The 23,012-nt window shown below is 35.0% G+C and overlaps 1 protein-coding gene across 1 annotated transcript in view; it reads right to left on the bottom strand.

Moving 5' to 3' along the window:
* Positions 1–212: 212 nt before the first annotated feature.
* Positions 213–23,012, bottom strand: part of LOC104617851 (rotatin-like) — a gene marked incomplete at its 5' end in the record, with an annotated part of 37,403 nt that continues 14,603 nt past the window's right edge. The window contains 13 exons of the mRNA XM_010283284.1: positions 213–654; positions 2,781–2,850; positions 3,215–3,318; positions 4,207–4,474; positions 6,349–6,548; positions 8,350–8,476; positions 9,943–10,020; positions 13,141–13,235; positions 15,534–15,639; positions 20,028–20,239; positions 21,187–21,324; positions 21,482–21,635; positions 22,665–22,755. Of these exons, the coding sequence (XP_010281586.1) occupies positions 572–654; positions 2,781–2,850; positions 3,215–3,318; positions 4,207–4,474; positions 6,349–6,548; positions 8,350–8,476; positions 9,943–10,020; positions 13,141–13,235; positions 15,534–15,639; positions 20,028–20,239; positions 21,187–21,324; positions 21,482–21,635; positions 22,665–22,755 (1,726 nt within the window). The remainder of the gene's footprint in view (positions 655–2,780; positions 2,851–3,214; positions 3,319–4,206; positions 4,475–6,348; positions 6,549–8,349; positions 8,477–9,942; positions 10,021–13,140; positions 13,236–15,533; positions 15,640–20,027; positions 20,240–21,186; positions 21,325–21,481; positions 21,636–22,664; positions 22,756–23,012) is intronic.

Genomic DNA, 23,012 nt, shown 5'->3' with positions numbered 1-23,012 from the left:
GTCAGTTGTAATCATTTTAAAAAGATACAGCAGTTTGAACTGAAAATGCCTTCAAAACTAAAACACACACCTTGCTGTTCTATACCTAATAGGTGTAACAACACCATGACTGCCAGTGTTATCAGTTCTTGAATTTAAGTGTGCACTCTGCACATGTGCAACATTATAAACTAAAAACCACCAACAACAAATGTTGATCTCAGTTAAAAGCCCTTTATTAAGACCAATCCAAAACAGCAATTTTAATACTTTACAGTAACAATTTCAATATATAATTTAAGAAAATTACTGATTTTTCACATCCTTTTTCTCTGTACATTCCTCCTTTTGTGTACATATAGTAGCCTCATTATAATTTCCCATTGGGATTACAGTACAAATAGTCTGAACCACATTTAGTGCAATTCCTTTGGTTCGAAGTGATGAATTCCTTCCTCCAAGGCTTCATAAATTTCTTCTATTGCATATATGCTGCTGCCACAGATACATGAATTAGAAGTGTTTTCTTTAAATTCCAAGCTCCCATTGAATAAGCTGTCTAATTTCAACATAAGAAGTCATCTAATTATCATTAACAATCAAGAAGCTGCACTATATTCTCTAAGCATTTTAAATAGTAGGCATGTAGCTCATTTTCTTCTGTCTGTGGAGTAGCTAAAAGGAAAAAAATAGAAGAAAAAACAAGATCTGAATTTCTAGTTGATTCTTAGTAAAAAATTACTTTTTCAAAGATTGCATCAAATACCCTGCTGGAATTCATGCTAGTTTATGATCTTAACCTCTATATATAGAGGTTAACCTATATAGAGGGGGGGGGGTGGTGTGTGTGTGTGTGTGTATATGTATATATACACACCTCCCCACACACGAGTAGCAAACCAATACCTTATGTTACAAAGTCAGTTTTTTTGTTTTGTTTTTTAAAAAGGCTAGAATTTCACAGCTTTCCAAGCCCCGACTTAGTTGTGACAAAAAAAGGTAAAAACTGCCTTTCGATTATGCTGTGTTACAATGAGGTCACGTCTTGTTCTTCCCAAACTTCTCCTGGGGTAAGACTAAGTGGGGAATGTAAAATAAGAACAGCCACGTTGAAAAACTCCCTCACTTGCACTTAGAAGAACAACCTACCATTTTAGCCCAATTATCACTATAAAGTGATCAAAGCTTCACTATGGTAGGCTAGTTGAGAACCTTAATGCAGGAAAATATAGATGACAACTTCACATGACAGTAAACTGTAACTTACAGTGGCACAAAATCTTTTCTACTCAGTATTGTGATATTTAAACGTTTATTGAATTTAAAAAAAAAAAATCTATTTCAGTCTAGGATTTTATGTTCCAAAGTAGTAGTATGGGGCTCAATGTTACAAGGTGCTAGTCTGTAAAAGCTTCATATTTGTACTTTGTTGGTTCAACATAATAATTTAAAAAGTCTCTGATCAGTGGTAGTTATACTTTAAAGAACAATACAAACTTATCTATTTATTAACACACTATCAGTATATGAAATGTTGCATTATGTTATGTTTAATGGATGACTTAGTAAAGGATGAATTTGAAACAACAGTACATTGACAAAATCAATGGATTTGGGTGACAGTACAGGTAGAAGAATTAACATTAGATGTTCTAGCAAAAATACATCTCCTCCTTGTTAGGATACTAACAAACGGTGTTCAACGTAAGCAGAAATTTTGTAACAATTTTATTGTGCAAAATATTACTGAAACTCGGTGTTATATGCCCCTCAATTTATAACCCTATTGGAGTACATCTATAGAGCAATTAAATTTAAATTAACTTAATTAAAATTAAACTCATTGGCTTAAAATGAGACATTTGCATATTTTTGCAAGATCAGAGTCGTGATGTGACTAACAACCAATAAACCCATTATTAGCTACTGAAGCTCAAGCTACAGATGAGTGTTTGAACATCTTTTCAAAATGAATGCTCTTCAGCTGAACATAGCAACTTATCGTATAAAAGCTATTCAAACCATAGTTATGTTCAGTTACTTACAGTTATGTTCAGAAAAAACTCAAGCTTTCAGAAAGTCAGCTGATGGTACATTATTTTAAGACTGGCACAATGATCTGCTCTGATGCCTTCTCTATGTGGCTGTATACAGTGAGTTTTAGCACTGTTAAGCCAAGTCAATGCTAAATGAAGCATTTTTCTTATCTAAAGAATTTCTAATCTTAAGAGTTAACACAAAATTGTACTGTGCAAAGAAAGCATTTTGCTGCAAGCACAATCAGACCTATTCTTACAAACTGACCTTAGCAATTACCTGAGGTCTTATTAATAATTTGTTAACCAAGAGGCATTTTTCTATATCCGTATTTATAAGATGCCTAACCATAAACGGTATTACTACTCATGATTTGAGAGACAAAAGTATCCTTCAAAAACCTGTAGCACAACAAAATCTTATTGTGATGATATAAATTGAAATGTATTAATGAACTACCTGATGGAAAAAACACAGAATTGGCATCAGTTGGAAGTTGCTGCAAGCACAATCAGACCTATTCTTACAAACTGACCTTAGCAATTACCTGAGGTCTTATTAATAATTTGTTAACCAAGAGGCATTTTTCTATATCCGTATTTATAAGATGCCTAACCATAAACGGTATTACTACTCATGATTTGAGAGACAAAAGTATCCTTCAAAAACCTGTAGCACAACAAAATCTTATTGTGATGATATAAATTGATGAACTACCTGATGGAAAAAATACAGAATTGGCATTAGTTGGAAGTAAGACTTACTTTTCTTCACTAAAGAATAAGCCTCATCTATTCTTCTCCTTATTGATGGGTTCTTCAAAGTCACTTTTGCCTGTAGGACACACAAACACACAAAATACAATGACTTGACTTTCTTCCCCACATGGTCACATTTTAACAGCAAAGTTTAGAAAATTACAATAATTCAGCAGAACATGAGATGTAGGAATTTTAGAATTAGCATATGACTATATCATCATACAGATTGCATTTATATAAGCTGTCACAAATCACAGAGGACAAGCTGCTGCCTTACCATGCTGTCTAACCACGTAGCCTGAGCAGCTGTGTGATTAAAATAATAAAATGGAACTGCTACTGTAAACTTTATTTTTATTTACTGAAGGATTACTGTATTGTTTACAGCATAATAGAAGTAGCATTACAATTTTTTCAAGTACTTCTCAAATACTAACCTTCTGATAGTTGTGAAGCAAAGCCCAAAGCGAAGCTGCTCCTATCCTCTGAACAGCACAATTGTCACTTTCCAAACAGGCAGACAGTACTGCAATCGCCTTATCTAATGAGAAAAATAAAAGCCCACATGCATCTTGAAGATATCATCAAAAGCACACAAATATATTTACAGATCTCAGTATTTTGATGCTTGGAGTACACTTCTATGACAAGTATTGGTATGGCAGAAGAATTACAGAAACTTTATTAGCAGATTAATCAGATTTAAATATGCTCACAAAATTGTCAGACTACACTGAAAGAAGTGTTACAAAGGATATAGCGAAACAAAACCAAGCAATGCTAAAAAATTAAGCCATCAGTAATAAAGCATGCACATTATGTACAGCCATCAGCTATGCATAGGGACCGAGTAAGCCATGAAACTGTTTTATACGTCCCAGTAGCCACATCAGGATGGAAATTAAGATGTTTCTATTTTCCTTAGTACTTATTATGCAGATGATTTGAAATATTTGCCACACCACTCTAAGTGCCTTCATTTCCCAGCCTTGCTCTGAAGCCAGACTCAAGTTTGCTTGTTCATGTCATAATAACAAGCCGTAGATTAGTAACTGAATAATGTATGCTTAATTAAGGCAGCAAATCAGTGTCTTGGGAAAAAATGAAAAGCATGGACACTATGGGAAACCTGCTGAGAACTTATAACAAAGACAGAAGCATTCCCCCTGCAGTTAAATGGGGAAAGAAGCATGCCTTTTACAAACAACGAAGAAAAAAGTTCTGTGCATGTTGTTACATTAAATATATATGCCATGAACATAACTATCATTATCACAAATGTTTTCTGCACATGACAGAAGACAAAATAGTTTGTCTCGACATCCATGACTTGAGCGAACTAGTAACCCAAACTGCAATGAAAAAATGGTATTCTGGAAGACGCAATATTCTCAGAGTAAAATAGCTTGTATACCCTTTAGATACTTACCATTAGCTAATATCTTTGGTTTATTAGTTGGACTAAAACACATGTTATGTAGAATAAGAAGTGCTAGATGTTGGCTGCTCTTGTGTTTGTATTGGCACATTTCCACAATCTGGTCTAAAAAACCATTTATCTTCATGATCATCTGCTGTCCATCTTCTCCAAAAGATATGTTCAGCAGCAGCTTTAGCCAAAGAGTAGACACATTACCAGGATTTTTATGACTTCCTTTTGGTAATGAAAGAGACAAAAAGTTCTGCAGGAAGTTACTCTGTCAGAAGGAAGAAAAAGGATGTTAGAATTTTTAGTACTCCATGGTTTGTCCACTCTTGTTTGATCTTCTAATCTGCATAATTGACCAAAACCTAGTACTAATATTTCATTTGCATATTTCAGGGAATCCATTATTAGTCACGGATTTTCGAAAGAATGACATATGAAGAAGAATCTACACCTCGGTTAAAAAGTTAGTATGGTAAAATACATTTTCGTCTGTAATAGTTTATGCAGCGTAGATACATAAAAGTTGACCCAACACAATACATATTATTAAAGGCTTATTCCCACCACTACATAAGCTTTTTGTTTTGCACTTAGCATTTGTGCACAAAAATAAGCTAGAAATAATTTAACTGAATCAATGCACTACTTAGGTAATGTATTTTGATTCCTTATTTATTATTGCTTGTGTTCTTAGAAAATGTTAAACAGAATCATAGAATATCTAAAGTTGGAAGAGACTCATAAGGATCTATAGTACCACCACTCCCCTTCGCTGACTACCATAGTAATGTCCTCTATTTTTGTAAGTTTTGAAGAATAAGATCTGTGTGAAGATATAGCATACACCACCACTTCCCAATCTCAGGGCTTGCTTCCATTTTAAGGAGGTTCTGAGCAGGTGAAAAATCTTCTCCCCTGTTGCAAGAGGGAGATGTTCTAAAGTAACACACCTATGATGAAAAAAGTCCTGACTAAATATTCCCAACCTTGCTGACCCTCGACAACACATACAGGCAGCTGGTCAAAAACAAACAATCCAGCATACAAACTCATTGTGGTTTTCTTCACATGAGTATTACCTTGGTAATTTAATTTTCGCAGATGGAATTAGTAATTCAGCATTGCTTACACTTGTGAAATCAGAGCTCAGGAGAGAATGAATACTAAGTACTATCACACTAGAGTGAAACTCTGAAGACAGCAAAAGCCAAAACAATTCACAGAACAGAACAGCTACCATAGAAAAGATCTCAAACTCTTCGTTTCTATCAAAAAGTTTAAGTATCAGCAATTTTGTAACTGTATGACCAGATTTTACATAATTAACATGACAAAAAATCATATTTCCCCCTGACTTTTCTAACAGGTAGTTAGGTCCTAATTACTATTAAATTATTATAAATGTAATTATTAAACTACTATATAAGATGCTAAAAACACACACACTTTTTATAATTTCTGTTGTGTTAGCTAGTTTTATCATGTCACCACTATAGTTGATTTTCTACATGGCTTCACCTCTTGTCTCAAGGTGTTGAATATAAGCGATCGAAGTTAAATTTAAAAGAAACAGATTTTTCAAAGAACATTTTATAAAACAGAGTAAGGATCATTCAATATACAAATTAAAAAGGGAAAAGACAGTACTTACATTTGTATAATAAGAATAGATTTCTACCTAACAGCCAATTACTGACATGTAGGACCCCTTCTCTAAAACTGTAATTTTTATAAACATTATGTTTTACACAGTATACCTAATGATTTATACAACGTTTAATTTCTTGTTTATTCACATGCAGTTTGTTCTACTGTACGCTCACTTTCATGATCCAGTAGGGATTGTATCAATATATATAGGTTTTTAAAATTTTACACCCCACTGAAACTGGGGGGTTATAAAAAGCTCTAGCAAAAATCGTGTAGTTCCATATGCTGTTTCTGTCCAGACTATGAACCTGACCAAATTACACACTGCACTTAGGGAACAGTAACACAACTGATTGAGAAGACACAATGGTTTTGATTCCTGCAGAAGCATCTCTGTACAATCACAAGACAACCCCTATGGAAATATGAGGGTTTACAAAAAAGGAAAATGCATCCATAACATTGCTAAAATCAAGAATATTGTTTACTTACCTTCTGAATAATGCCTTTACAGTCATGAGACAGAGCAAGGTTAGAAAGAAGACAAAAGACCACCTGCTGAATTGAGCTGTTATCGTTGGACACTTGGGAAGCCAATTTCAAGATGTTATGCATTAATGAATTGCCAGCTGCACTTCGTGCAGAGGGAAGTGATGATTGTCCACCACTGGCCCAACAAAGTGAAGCACAACCTTAAAGAAATGACACGTTTATCGTGACAAATGCACATATACATTAAAAAAAAAAAAACCTATAGAAAGAGTAGTCTAACAGCTCAAAGACTGAGATCCTTTTGAAAGGATTTGTCCTTTTTTTTTTTCTTTGTACCACAGTGAAGCCAATGCAACATGCTTTGAATTGAAACGTGCCTGATTGTGGCAGTTTACTGGAGTAGGCGTCTATTGTTTTGTTGTTCTAAGAGGTGATTCTGCTGTTAAAGAGAAGCCGTTGCTCGGTCCAGGAAATCCTCCTTAAAAACTGGAACATTGTATCTAAGGCATTATACAATTATTTGGCCACAGAATCTGAAGGGACTCTGCATCTCTGAAGAGATGAAGAAAATGAAGAGATGAAGAAGAAAAAGAGGTCTCTATATATCTGAAAGGTTTAATTTTCCTAAAATATTTTTCTGAGAAATAAAAGCATTGTGTGCATCTGTCATTATCTTGTATCACAGCGGCATGCAAAATCCTGTGCTACAGAGCCACAAGCTCAAATTAATAAATAGGCAGGGAACAATTAAGTTACCAACACGATGTTTGTGCACAAATATGCATGTATACCTTTTCATTTAGTGGCATTTGCCATCTGCAACAACAGTTAACTTCTTACATGGCAGAACTAAATAAAAATGAGACTGTTTTTTAACTGTTACAAACATTTAAATGCATTTCTTTGTCTTGACTACATGAAGGGGAAGTGGTTAACCAGTTCAGAGCAGGTAAGTTTGGGTCACCTCAGAAGCCAACTATTCTGAACAGAAAGAAAAAATATGATTAATCTAAAACCACTTGCCCGTATTAGCAAGGAAAATAAAAATGCAGCCTAGAGTCACTCAGAGTTAAGGAACAAGAAAGATCATCAGGACTTTAGCTTGATTTCCAGTACATCACAGGACATTATATCTTAATTTTCTATCCTGTGGTTGACTAGTACATATTTGACCTTTCTTCACTCCATATTAAAAAAATGTTTTTATGAAAAAAAACATTGCAAGCTCATTTAAGGTCTAGAGATATTAACTTAAAAAAAGGGTAAAAAAGCTCAGAGACTGTTCAGCGAATATATTTTAACCATGCTAACTCTTATGGTATCTTGACAAGGGGAAATCAACAGATACTTATATATATCTTCAAGCCACCAGCAAATCATTATGTGAGTCAATAACCAGGATATGGAATGAGACAAATTTGTACTAGAAAAAAGAACAGGCTTCTAGCAGTAAGGATAATTATTCATCAATGGAAAAAAAGGGTTTCCTCAAATGAAGAAGAGAATTCTTCTGAAAAAATATACAAATAAAAGCTACTGAGCCCAATGCATAAATAAATGGAAGAAATTTAGTACAGAATTAAATTAGATTATTGAGGATTTCAAAACCAGACTGTTCTCAATAACTGCTGAAGTACAATCTGTATAAAGTACTGATACACTGTTCTTTTGTGAGAGAATTCTAGAGTATTATTTCTACAGTAAACTATTCAGTTTGGCAGGACTTTCAGTGTAACCTTCAAACATAATGGTTTGAATTACATGCTATTTAATCCTTTAATACAATTGTACTCTTGCCAAATCCAACAGACGAAAACAGGATCTGAACAAAAGTCTTGACTATATTAAAATCAAAACTCTTGATAGACTTTGATGAACCAGTGCTTTTATACTTTCCTTTTAGGGTAATAATAAACATTATTTTCCCTTTATTATGCTTTTCTGTCTTAATTATTCTGGTTAAATATTTTCATGTATTACATCACAGAGTGACTCTCATACCTGCAGGATAGTTTGCAGTGTAGACACAAAGCAAATGCAGAGCTATTTGCATTGAGTCATCATCTGTTAAAAACCACGGCCATAGGGAATGCAGAACAGGAACAAGATGAGCTTTGAGTGCTGCCATCTACAAGGACATGAGGAAGAATTTAAACTATTATACTATTAAATACTTTGTAAATTAAATACAAATAGGGTGAGAAAAGCATATTTTTATCTTATTGTGTCCCATTAGTTTGCTTTAAAAGATTGTACAGAGAGAACTGACACCCTCATTTCAACACTAATGAAATTATCTCTATCCTAGTCAAAAATCAGCACACATGCTTTAATTACTGACACATGCAAACGAAAGTAAAGATTTATTCAGTCCAATTGTGATTGTTCAAGAACTGCCTATTTTAATGTTTTATTCTACTCCAACTAAACTAGTTATTGGAACTCAAAAAGCATGGAAATGAAAGAATTCAGTTCTACAGAGCAAATAATAGAAAACTTCAGTTATCAACAGCAACCTCCTTCTCTCCTCCGAGCAATTGTCTCTGCAGACCCCTGATCAAAAAAAAAAAAAAAAAAAAAAAAAAATTCCACAATTATCTGAGATTATGGCACAACCTAATTATGGGGACCTTAGTGATAAACAGATGGCTTACTCAGGCCCATAATTTACATGGTGTTCTGTATATAAGAAGGATGCTAACACATGCCCTCAATAGGGGTACTTCTGGAAGGCCTGGAAATCTTGCAGTTCCACTAATGCATTTGCTAAAAGTTGCACAAGTTATACCACAATGCCAAAACAAATTAAACTGTGAAAGAGCAAATGGAAATAAATGTGTGAAAGGTATCAGCAATAAGAAAGAGGAAATGTAGCAATCAGAAAGAAAGAATACAGGAAAGAATAATAAAAAAAGTAATGTAGTATTTTCTTCATGGAAAAAAGAGGTAGGCAGAAGAACTGAAGTAGGAAAGAAATTGAAAAGCACAGAGAAAACCACAAAGAAAGTGAAATGAGAAGAAGATATTCAAAGCAAGACTCTGAGCAAAAAAAAGATGAAAAAAAAAATCAAGACAAAACTAAAATTTTGGCTTGCAGGATTAGTGCAATTTTACTCAAAGAGAAGTAAATAGTAAATTATTATCTAGGGTTTGGTTTTCAGTCTTTTTTTTGTCTTTCATAAAGGGAAAGGAAAAAAGGAGAAAGAAATAAGCAGAGGAAACTACTTTCTAAGATGTGAAGTGTATCTCTTACGTGCCTTTCTTGCGGCCCCACACTTTTCTCCACATCCATTTTTCCCATTACATGCTTTGAAAATTGAAATTACTGATTTAAGCAAAGCAGAAGTGAATACAGAGAATGAGAGCCATCTGAAACCTTTGTGAGATGACATTTCAATATGAACATTGAGTATGAATGTATATATGAAATATTCTTAGGAGGTGGGAATAATAATGAAATGAAATATTTCTTGCCATTAATATCAAGCTTAAATTTAGCCAACTTGAAAATCATTTCGGAGTAGAAGAAAAAAAATTGTGATCTTCACTCACTAACTGAATGTGCTCTCGTTATTTCAGTATGAGAATACTTACTTTGCATTCTTCACTTTCAAAGAGGCAGTTTCTGAGGAGCTGCATAGAACGCCTTAACTGCTTGATAATGTTATCCTCCTATCCAGAGAAAAATAGTTGAAGAATATCAACATAAGACCAGAATTAATTTTGTACAAGGAGGAAAGATATTTCAAAGAAGAGGTGCAAATCTCAGGCATTAACATTTGGGTAGCATCTCTTCAGCAGAGTTTGCTTCTGACATCAGGTAGGACTCATCTCAGGTAGCTTTAAACACATATACTAAAGATGTTTTATAACAAGTTACTTGGAGACACCCTCATCCCTCTTTACAACCCACAGATACTACATTCTAAGAGCACTGATCTGACCAAATGCAGAGGTCTGCAGTGTAGAGCTCCATTTCTCTTACAACTGAGGAATGGGTGGGAACACTGGGTATTTGTTCCATCCTAAAGCAGACATCTAAAGCAGGTCAAATGAATCACTCCCTAGAAGAACCTATCTTTGTTCCTTGGATAAAAACAAAGATAAACTAGCTCTGTCTTGCAGACCTCTACGTTTGGTCAGGCCAATCCATCCTTATATTCCCAGAGTCTTAGTTCCCTATCCTTAATAATGGAAATAGTTTCCATACCTGATAAGAATACTACAAAAATAAATACAGATGTGTTTAATAAATACAAGTATCACTAAATCCCATAAAATGCCACAAGTTACAACTTATACCTAATGTGTAAACTTCTAGGAGGTTGAAAAAGTTATAGATTGTGTTGATGGCACTGTTTGTATTTATTTATCTATTTTAGGATATCTTGATTTTTGCTAAGATCCTATTTTGAGGGGGTTTTTGGAAAGCTTGGGTATTTGTAAATACTTTTCATGTCCTTGATTAGCATCACAGTAATTATTGTGAATGAAAAGGAATCTCAGGTAAAATACTTCAGTTGCCGTGAGAATGAAGCTAGGTCAAACACATTTTTTCCATCAGTCAAAAAGAAAACAAAAAAAGGGGGGGGCGGGGGGAGAGAGAGAAAAGGAACCTCTGGTAACTGGTTTGAGAGCTGTGCCTCAAAGTGGGCTGAGAGGCAGTTTTGTGAATGATCAGCTAAATCTGGCTGTGACAGCAATGACTCAGTTTCCCTCATGTGAAACTAGATTGCTTGTCGTTATGCACCACGTATGACGAACACCACGCTTACATATGATGTAGCTCAGCAGGGAAATCTGCCACAAAGTCTTTTGCAAATCTCTTTCAGAGAATTCTTAATTAAACATAAACAGTCTTTTTGACCTTTCTTAGAGGCTCCTTTCCTTCAGTTTCTTTCAAGTTTCAAATTCCTTCTACATTTAGGAGAAGAGCAAATTTACCCAGCTTCCCCCTTCTCAAACCAAGAGATATAAAGAACCAGCTAACTTCAGCCTCACTGGACATAACCAGAGCAGGAGACCTTTCAGCCTCCACTCCTTGAAGGAGGGATAATAAATGTGTTTAGGAGGTCTCAAGAGAAAATACTGTAGCCTTCAAATGTCAGGGTCAAACTCAAATTATTTTAAGACCTCATTGTTATAAAACACAGTTCCACACTCTCACAAATCGAGGCTAATGCCTATTTGTGCCAACACCTCAGAAAAAAATACTACCAAGCTCAAACAATGCAAAAATATCCTGCAGGAAGGTGTTTTCTGCAATTTTTGCTTTATATGGGAGTGGGTAAGATATCAAACTTGACAGCAGAGGTTATTGTCTGTATTTTAATCATTCTCTTAGATTCCAATGGTAGAAAACAAGCAGATTTCAACAAAAATCTTCTGAAACTGTTGTGTGATGCTAAGAAATAATCTATGTCTAGATGTGGTAAGGAAGAGCTGGGTGATAGGAAAGCCTGGGACAACTGGAAGGGAGGTTAAAAAAAAGGCTGAACAAAGAAATTGTGAATGGAGAGAAGAAACTGGGAGTACAGGTGGTAGAAGGAACACAAGTAAGAGGTTTAAAAAACTCTGACAAGAAGTTAAAGCCAGGATCAATTGAGTCTGATGACAAGAGGCTGAGATATCCAGACCAAGCAGGAGGACAGAAAAAGAATTAGAATTGGAAGCCAGATAACACGAGATGGTAGAAAATAAAAAACTATGACTTAATGCACAAGCAGACTGGAACTGGCTTTGGGGTGGGAGGGAGACTGACTGGTACAGGAACAGAAAAAACCAAAATGGCTAGCACTCGTTGAAAGACACTTTAATGCACAAGCAGACTGGAACTGGCTTTGGTGTGGGAGGGAGACTCACTGGTACAGGAACAGAAAAAAACAAAATGGCTAGCACTCGTTGAAAGACACGGAGAAAAAACCTGAGAAACAGGAAAATTATTATTGTAGAAACAAGATGGCAAAAATTAGCTGGACTGGACTGGACCACAAAGTCAAGGCCGAAAGTCCAACTATGTCTGAAAATAACACAATGCTCTTAGATATTGTTTTAGGCTAAATAAATATCATGAATTGCAAGTACTGACAGATGACAAATGGATGAGCATGTATGTGTGTGAATGTCCAAAACTGAACTTCGGAACTCTCAATCAGAAGCCTGCTAGTTGCTGGCTTCAACTAGAATGGGCTAGCTGCCAATTCTGATAACCTGGACACATAGATTACTTTGATTAGATAAACAGGAGCTTAAGAGTTCTGAAAAGGAAAGCTGGTGGTGAACAGAAGGGCTCCTGAAAAGAAACGGTCTCCGAAAGAAAGAAATGGGCCCAAAAAGAAGAGTGTGAAGATTCTGGCTGGAGGCATTGATCCTGCAAGTGGGAGAAGATCCTGGCAACAAATACCAGTGCATATCCAGGGCCTTTGGCCAGTCACACCCAAGACTGGTAATTGAGCAGCTGCAAGAGTCCATATCGCATGAACTGATGCGATTTTCTGACTGACTTTCATGAACCAGCAGTCATTCCCAAGGTGGAAAAGGAAGGTGAGACCTAGTGAACATAACTCAGGGTGGGAGAGTGAGTGTGTGAGATAATCAAGTTGATAAAAGCTCTAAAATCATTGGATCTTAAAGTAGCCCCAGTACCCAGATTCACTACAAGTTGTCATTTACTCTGTTTCACCCTTGACAGATACCAACAGTATCCACCTCAAAAAAAAAAAACCCAGCCAAAAACAAACAAAAAAAGAACTGGGAAGTGACTTATATCAGTCTTTTGGGTTTTATAGTTACCTTTTTCTTCTGTGCTTTCCCAGGCTTTAGGGAATCCAAATTCAGCTGTGCATGAATATGCTTCATGTTTTCTATACAGCTGTCTATCAGGTCAACTGGAAGACAAAAAATACTAACATTTAGAAGTTCATCCACAATCAAAAAATATTTTATGAGACATATTTTTCTTGCAACAATCTTGATTACTGTTACCCTCCTGAACTGAGATTTCAGGATCCAGATGTCAAAATTCTGTGAGTTCATAGTATATTATCTTCTTGATATCAGGAAGTAACTAACAGTGTCCGAGATGAAGTGTGTCTAGTTGAATGATCTCAAGAAGCAAGAATACATTTGAATCCTCTTACAACACAGTCCTGTAAGAGGAAAGCCCAAAGGAAGGACTGATAAGATGGAGAGAGGAGGATGATTTGGGAGGAAGAGGACAGCAACTCATAACTCTTCAGGATATCTTCAATGATGCTGCCTAGAAGACTGAAGCTTCAAGTGATTAGGGCAAGCATAAATCTTACCCAACTCTTCCTTAACAGCAGCAGATTTGCTGCATCTGAGGGGGGACAAAGGAAAGAAAATGTTCAGGTGACTCAAAGTGCAAAATATTGAGTTAGGCTCTTTTCTTGGGATCGAGAGTCTTTAATTTATTGCAAGATCATAGGCTCATGGGATAATTCAAGTTGGAAGAGATGGCCTCCAGAGGTCATATAGTCCAACCTCCTGCTCAAAGCAGAGTCAGCTGTAAGATCAGGCAAGGTTCACCTGCAGCTTTATCCAGCTGGGTCTTGAAAACGTCCAAAGACAGAAACCACGCAGTTTGTCTAGCCAACCTGATGCATTGCTTGACTGCTTTCAAAGGGGAAACATTTCTTTACAGTCTGACTCTCGTATTTCAATTTATGCCAGTTCTATCTCATCCTCCTACACCATGCACTGCTGTGAAAAATCTGGCTTTGTACCTATGAGGTTTTGAAAAAGACAAGAAGGCTGCTATTAGGCCCTCCCAAAACCTTTTCTCCAGGTTGAACAAGGCCAGTTCTCTCAGGCTCTCCTCTAAGGACAGGTGGACACACCCACCTTGGTGGCCCTCTGCTGAACTTGCTCCAGTTTGCTGATGTCTTTCTCGTACTGGGCTAAAACTGGATGCGTTATTCTAGATTTGGTCTAACAAGTGCTAAGTAGAGGAAAGATAATCCTTTCCCGTTGATCTACTGGCCGTGTTCCTGTTGATACAGATCAGGATCCTGTTAGTCACCTCACATTGAGCTTGCTGCCTACCAAGACCTCAAGGTCCTTTTCAGCTCCCCAGTCAGCCTGTACTGCTGTAAGGGGTTGTTCCTTTCCAGCTCCAAGACTTTGCATTTGTATCATAAAAAGTAGTCCTCAAGAGCTGAACAGGTGATGTTAGAGCTACAGATATCTTCAGGACACTGATCTGAACCCCAGAACTCCTCCTTTTTTCTAACATTCGGATTGCATCACAGCAAGGATGACTTGAAGGCTGTTCTAGCACAGAATGTGATGCACTTCATGCACTGGTAGTGCTTTCACAGGAAGTCAGGTCTTAGATCATCTAGTGGGTCATCAACAGAACCACCACCCTGACTGAAGCAAGGGCTGAGTAGACCACCAATACACTGGGAAAGAGCAGAAAGTAGGTATATAGCACAGGATTTGAAGTTCAGAGTTTTCTGCCACTGTTAGGATCTGACATTGAGCAGGTATGTCTAGGCTATCTATTTCAGGGTAGTGTAGATTTAAGGGACCAAACAAACGGAGAGATGCAAGTAATGAGAAAGCACCCAAGACAAAGCGCACTTGGGCTGATGATCAGGCATTAAATGCATGATACATGAGAAATGCAAATTAACCAGCTGCCCCTGTGTTTTAGTGGGCACAAAAAGACTTTGATTAAACTTTTTACCTTACTATTGGAAAGTAAAACCTTAGACAAAAAAGATGTTGCACTGCAAGGGGAGAAGATACTACTTAAACTGTAAAATGGGAAGAAAGAAACAAAGAGGCAGGAAAGAATAAAGCTGAGAAAAGTCATCTCTTCTTGTCTAGGTACAGACAGAACCAAGAACACAGGGCATACTTTCACCTACAAACCTGTATCGGTATAGCGTGAAACAAATGGAAGATACCGCCGGTGCAAAACCTCCACTCTAAGACAGAGCTGTGATTTCACCCCAAATTTTTAGACTGGATACAACATTACTTTATCTGTAGCTGAAAACTTTAATTATTAATAAGCTTTCTCTGTAAAAATCTACAAAATACGCCACTGAACACTAGGTCTTTTGTTTTGACAAAAAAGATTATAATTTTAAAAATACGTAAAACATCTGCAGGCATTTGATTTATAATGCATTTAACATACATTTTGAAAAGCTCACCTTCCAAAGCACATTTCTGGGCAGTTTTACTGACAGCTAACAGAGACAGCAATGCATTTGTAGCAACTTCTTTCAACACATCCTTTGAAGATTTTCTTTCATAGTCCTACAAATAATGCAATTTGGTTACTGAAATGGAAAAGTGACCCTATTAAAAGTAGTATTCATATCTATAAATACGCTGTCATAGTCTATATTTTCATTTGGATGATTCATCACTATATTCATAACCGGAGTTCTCCCTCTCTATATTCATGTTTATAGTCTGTATGCATTGAAGTGTTTCATTTTTTTTTTTTTTTTCTAATTAAAATGTGGGGGTTTTTAAATAATTTTTTTTTTTTTACTTGTAAGCCCACTCCTCTTACTCTCTTCTTAACCTTCTACCTTTCTAAAGCCTATATTCGCAACCCTGGCATTCCAGATGTTTCCCAATATTCAGGCTTGCTATCACAGACAATTCACTGACATGCCTTTAGTGCAATCTCACTTTCCTTCAACACAATGATGAAGAAGAGACACTAAATATCAATGAAATTCTTTAGAACAAAGGTATCATTGACACACAGATAATTTTTTTTAGATACTCTTCCAAACAGAGAAAAATGAGTTTGTCTTATTCTTGTGAGTCCTTTGTGAGAATCATCGTAATTCTGATAACATAATCTCTGTGCTTTCAAAGGAGTATTTATTTGGAGTCATATAACAAGACAGTTGAAAGATGAGGAGCTCCCTGTGCCTTGCATATTATCCACTAGGGGATTTTGAGAATTTTGTCCATCTAGTGATTTTTCCCTAAAATATCATTCCAATAGTGACATCCAAGATAACGGAAAATGGTATGCATTGTAATCAGAATAATACAGTAAAATAAGAACTATTGCTGATTGTAGTGGAAAGAAAAACATATTTCAAAGTTAGTAAAAAATACATCTTAAGAAAAACCTAATACTTCAGTCAGAAATCTTGTGAGTACCTAGCCACAAGACCTCATAGATTTCAAACCTCCACATACATCACACATATCACCTTTTATTGGCTTTAGTCTTCTAGCTAGTAATTGACTAACAAATTTTTCAAATTTTAATATGCAACAAAATATCAATGTATGCTCTAGGATTATCATTTATTCAACTCTTCAGTGTAACCAGATCTGAAAATTTCCACGGATGAAGGCTAGTAAGTGAATAACTTTAAAAAAACAAAAAACCCAGATTCACTCATTGATAAGGACATTTGACACCAAATCGGTACATACTGGATTCTATATTTATAGCTAACACAAAAATTTTCACATTTACACTACAACTGGTTTTATCAGATCACAAGTGAACTTTCAAAGCTATCAGCAACACAAGAATGTTCTAAGTAAATCATCTTTTTCTGTACTGCTAGGTGGTGGTTTCTTTTCAAATTAAACATTTAGATGTTTGAATAGTTAAAAATATAAAAAGCTTAAAGTTTGATGCTAGTTTACTCAAGCCAGGAAAAAATAAAATGTTGAGTTGCTTCAATCCTGCATAACAAAGTGTAGATTTTGTGACTGATCCATTCAAAGGCTTTTGCCTATTAAGTTGCTAGCTGTTTTTATTTTTTCTTAGTACATAGGAATATTTCAGTCATTAAAAAACATGTTTCCCTGTCAATCTCTTGGGTATTTTCCTTTAGTTAAGTATTATGTGCATGATTAGCATGGATTAAATAATTATGGTGACTTGTCCTATATTTGTATTTTTTATTAAGTTTTAATTTCGTCTTACTATTTTCTAAATTTTACCTTGAAAACTAGCAAAATTCCATGCTGCTTTATACAATTTTCCTTACTCCACAAACAAGAATTGCAGTTTATAATAAAAAAAGAAAATTTATGTCAATCATACAGAACACTTGAATAATTAATAATTGATGATTAACTACTAGTTGAATGGCAAAAATAACTCTATGTAAATTTATAGTGCCTTTTACCAGCAGATTCTATAGTTTTAAACTACTAGTATTCAAGTATTAAAATAAAAATGGACACTTTTAATTGTTTTTTGAAATTATGATGCATAAAAAATTTAAGATGTCCCATAAATCCACAGCAGATCTAGCTATGTTAGTCTTCACATACTCTAAGTTAGTTAAAGGGGAGATTACAGCCTTTCTAGAATACTGTGAATTTTTCATCTAGTAAAAAGAAGGTAGGGCCTAAATTTGAGACTTTATGTTTTCATATAACTTTTACTTCTGATCTTGAAAACATGCAAGGGCTAAAATTTACACACACAAAAGATCTTTCAAAGTCAGCATGTGCATTTACTAAACTGGTTATATGCAATAATGCATATTTAGGACCTGGTCTGCTAATATTCACACCTGCAGACCAGGTCCTAAGTTAGCATTTGCCATTACATAAAATATACATATAGGTGATATGCAATTAGGATGATTAATGGAGATGACTGTTTGAAAATTCTCTCTCACAGCCTTTTCTACATTAGTCAATTTTTTGCTTGAGTGTTTCTCTTCAAGAAAGATCATATTTAAATATTTTGGGTTGGAGATTAAATAAATATAAGTACTTTGCTCTAAAAAATTGAAGATGTTTCTTTCCTAATTCTGTTATTCTTTATTTGGGGATCATAGCAGCTATATCCCTTTCATATACCATAAAGCCCCAGAGAGCACAGGTTATCTTTTGAGCTCTTATGAACAAAATGCAGTATCAACCTACAGCTCTGAACAGTTAAAAGCTGGTATCTCTTATGATGCTCCAGCTATGTCATGGTGTCTGATAAACTTTCATTGGTCTGGCTGCAGTTAATTCTTTATTGTATAGACTTTTTCTGCTGTCACCATAAGAATCATCAGTTTTTGCTGGCAAAGACTAATAATCAGCTATGTACACTTGTACAAAAATAGAGGAATGTGACTTACAACACAACACTTCTTTGTCTGACACACTTTTATGCAACTAGATTTTCTGTGCCAGAGCCGAGAACTTCAGTTTTAGGCACACACAGAAGCATTAAAACCAAAAACCTAACAGGATATTTAGCAAATTGTGGGATTTCAGTGAAGAGCCCCTGTTTTGCTCTCAGTCTCTGCAAATCATGTCCTCACAGGAAATGCAGTGAAATTATCTGAAATTAGTTGCCAAAGAGACAGGGAATTCTAGTTTTAGTGGCCTATCCAGTGATACCAAAAAAGTTCCTCTTAGGAAGTTTCTCCTTAAAAGACACCACATTCTCAGTGGACAGAATGCTATGCCCCAATAAATGCTACAGAGCCACAGTGGTGTAACACAGCAGAAAGGAACACAAGTTGTATGACAGATGTTAGTTAGATCAGGACAAGTCTTGGTAGGAGTTAGGATATTCTACAAGAATTCAGCAACCATAGGAAGAGGGGTGATGAAATGATACTAAGACAGCATTACTTTGGTCACACCATCTGATATGCACTAGTACATGCTGAAAAAACAATGTTTTACATAGCAAAATAGTACTAGATACAATTCTTACAAAAAATAATTACAAGACGCTGACTTCAGACATTAGAAATCATAGGCTACATTATGTTATATGAAACGTACGTCTTTCAGACAAACACTACACTTCTAATCACGGATCGCTACTATTGTTACAGTGACAATCTGCACATAATTTAAAGGACAATGAGTATATAGATAAAAGAACCAGTTTCTGAGGGAAAATAAATTAGACATAAATTTCACATATAACTTTTCTTAGTAATAAGTAACAGAAGATATTTTAACACTCTGTAAGTAAATGAAGGATATAAATACAAAGGAGGTAAAAGAATAATTTAGGACAGTATATAAAAGTATAAATAAGAATAATGAGATTACATTCAGAAAGACAGAGGATTCAGAATAAGTATCTAGGAAAAAAACCATCTTGTCACCAATACATATTATGTCGAGCAACAAGTTTCCTAAATAAGTTAGTGAAAATATGCTATCTGTCCAATTTAAAACTAGCTTAGAAAATACATTAATATATGCTTCTTAAGTGCAACAACACTGATCTTACACTATCAGGGAATGAACTAGAAAGCTTAATGATTCATTTTGGTTCACAATTTTTATGAAGGCAGCTGTTAAGAACAACAATGCTGTCATTTACAATGTGGATATAACTATGTCTCAAACCTTAAAAATCTCATTACATGTTTGGAAAAGCAGAAAAAAAGCATATTCAGTATTTCGCCAAACATACTCTATCTATACATCATTTCTACATGAGATTTCATACCATGCTGTTGCAGCATAATTGCCTTGCAAGGCACTTCCTAGAAGCTGCTTCTTTGCACTTGTTCCAGCTTATTACATGAATTTCAAAAAAGTGTGTAATAGATGTCTCAAATTAAAGGTATCTTGGTTCATAACTGGAAACAATGGATTTTTCATTAGATAACTACATCCTTTTTTTAACAAAATACAAAAATGCAAAAATATATCTGGCAATCACATCTTCAAATTTTAAACACCTGAATAATTAATGCAGTAAGTTGAGTTACTGATGCCTGGCATCCTTCAACGTGATCCAGAAGAAAGCTAATAGTTGGATTCTGACATATACTCTGTTTATCTTGGAGATGTCGTCTTCCTTCCTCATTCAAAAGGACAGAGAGGAACTGTAAACTAGCCATATATAAAGCAGGATATGTGGTTGACAGATGAATACAATCACAAATGGTATCTGAAAGGTTAAACAGAAAAATGAAAAATCTTACATTTCATTCTGAATAAAGTTTAAGTGCTTCAGAACTCAGAAAGACTTATCAAAGAGAGTGTGTGAGCCAAGAAGCAGTTATAGCGTTGCACTGCACAAGGAATTCTACAAATTCTATGCATTTGATAAGTCTTTAAAAATGTAAGAAAGAAAAGTTTGAGTTTACAGGTTTGAATGAATTAATTGATCTGCATTAATTTTACTATAAAACAAAAAAGCTATTTCTATTTGTTAAATCACTCATTTGTTCAATGATTTTATGAAGTCTCCTCATTTCATTCAACAGTTTACATTATAATACCAAAAGCACCCATCAGGTGCTTTATGTGCAACTGGATTTGGATTCACCAGATCACTTAACGTGCACCTGGTTGAAATTACAAGCTTGAATGGACTATCCTCATACTTCAGTATTGAAACATGTGAGAGGTTCTGGGTGACTGAGAGACTTGACTAGGCAAGTAACCATGAAGGAATAATTTAAAAACAAACCCCTGTACAATAATCTTAAATTCCTATATCTCTTATTTCCCCTCAAAACTTTGCTTTCCTTTTATGTAAGATAATAAAAAACCCCTCACATATAAGGAAAAAAATGAAGTGCTAACGGATCATTTCAGGCTCTACTCAAAAGGTGCCATATTTGGTTAAGAATCACAACTAGAATCACTAACCCATATATGCAAACAAAACTTGTGAATTCATCTGGCAGTTCAAAAGTTAGTCTGATATAAGAAAGAGATATAAAAATCCAATTAAGGCAAAAAGTCACTCAAGCTCTGGACACATTTGGTTTTCATCCTACATATGCCATTGGTAATTACTTAACATCTGAACAGGAATGCCCCTCTTTTCTACTTGTTTATTTATTTTATTAGTTGCCAGGTTAAAACCCATCCAGGAATAGTTATTACCAATTATTGCTGTACAATGATTTGCAAGGGCTGCTGTCACAGATGGAAAAGATATTTGGCCACTCTTCCACAATAATGTAGCTAGGAGGTTGAAAAAGTCTACCCACGTTTCATGAAGTACAGATGTTAACTCGGTATCTGCAAAGATAATATAGGGGAAAAAAAAAAAAATCAAACCATTTACAGGTGTGCACAAACCTGGATAGCTAAGCCTGACAACAACTGTCAATTCAAATGAAGGTGGCACGTGAATGTGCCTCTGTCTGGCTATACTGGAAACAAAACACTTAATTACCTAACCCACCGTTGGAGCGAATGGCAAGAATCATGAAGGTATTTCCCAAGAGAGGTTTCAACAGTTCATCCTGGATTACAAGCTGAGAGTCCACCAATAAACATGATTTCAGAAGCCTGGACACAGATGACAAGTATTGAAGTAGTAATAATACCTGTTAAATGTTTTTAAAAAGATATGAAATAAAGCCATTTATTTGTACCTTCCATATACAGTTTTTTAAATTAAATACTCCCATTACCTCAACTGATTCATAACATTTTGAATTAATACACATGACTTAAAAGAAATAATAGGATATAAATTAAATTGTTCTCCTAATTTTTACTGTAGAAGATGAAGCAGAATTCCTAGTCTAGAAACACATGTCTGAAATCAATGTTCTAGTGACAAAGAATAAAGTTCTTGTGAGAAAGTCATGACTCTCATTATATGTACAGCATCATATTGTCTGGAAGCTCACAAAGAAAAACATTAAAATGTTATTCAAAATAATATTGACAAATATATGTGTATTTCCTGAAAACAGAAGCTCAATTTGAAGCTGTAGGAAAAAAAATTATTCCTGACATTTATTTATTCTCACAAGATTTCTGCAGAAACACACTGTCTTAATAACTTGGGTATCTTTCCTCAAAGTAAATCTGAATGCAGAGCAGCAGAAGCTTTAAAACAGTGCTGTGCCATGAATATAGTATGTTCTATATATTATATAGACAGAGTTAAACTTGATACAAAAGTAGTTCCATTGGCAGTAATCCTATATGCTTTCCATACATCAACATAGTTTAGAACTATGTAAGTGTCTGCAGAATTGGAGACAAAGCAGAACAGACAGGTTTGTTGTAGAAAATAAATATGAAATGTGTCTAACTGTATCTGGCTGCACTTCAGTACCATACAAAGAAATTCTATTACATGACTTCTGTAACTGCTTAACTCAATTTTTATTTTTAAAACACAATTGGTTTTCGGTTTGATGGTTCTAGGTATAGTTCTAACACAGAAATTAAATTGCTCTGTGTTGAATATAACATGGTTTATTTTCTCTTAAACCTTGTCAAAAGCAGAGACTCACATGACTATAGCCTATAGCAGTGCATCTGGAATATGAATATAGATTATGCAAAGAAATTAATTTCATAATTTAAAAAAATTAGAAAGAAACAAATGCTTCTCTAACCTGAGTTTTTACATGTTCTACATGACGTGGATGACCCAGTGGAGCTTTCAGTTCCAAGACACATCTCTCAACCACATTAGCACTTACAAGACTAAAATAAAGTAAGTTGGTTAGAAATATACTTAAATAATTAAACATTCTACTAACTTAATATTCCATAGAACATTTAAAATAAACAGAGTGAATATAAATTCTGAAGAACTTACTGCTTAAACCCACTATTTTAAGAAAGTCTAGTGCAATGGCAACTATAGTAGCAGTAAAAATAGCAGTTTCAAAATAGCTAGACTAACATAAATTCCAGTGGCTGTTCCTGCACTGGTAAAAATTCCTTGTTTATATTTGATT

This window comes from Phaethon lepturus, unplaced genomic scaffold, assembly GCF_000687285.1.
Source record: "Phaethon lepturus isolate BGI_N335 unplaced genomic scaffold, ASM68728v1 scaffold10880, whole genome shotgun sequence".
Lineage (NCBI taxonomy): Eukaryota > Metazoa > Chordata > Aves > Phaethontiformes > Phaethontidae > Phaethon > Phaethon lepturus.
The sequence above is the reverse complement of the archived record's forward strand: the minus strand, read 5'-3'. Positions and strand labels throughout refer to the sequence as shown.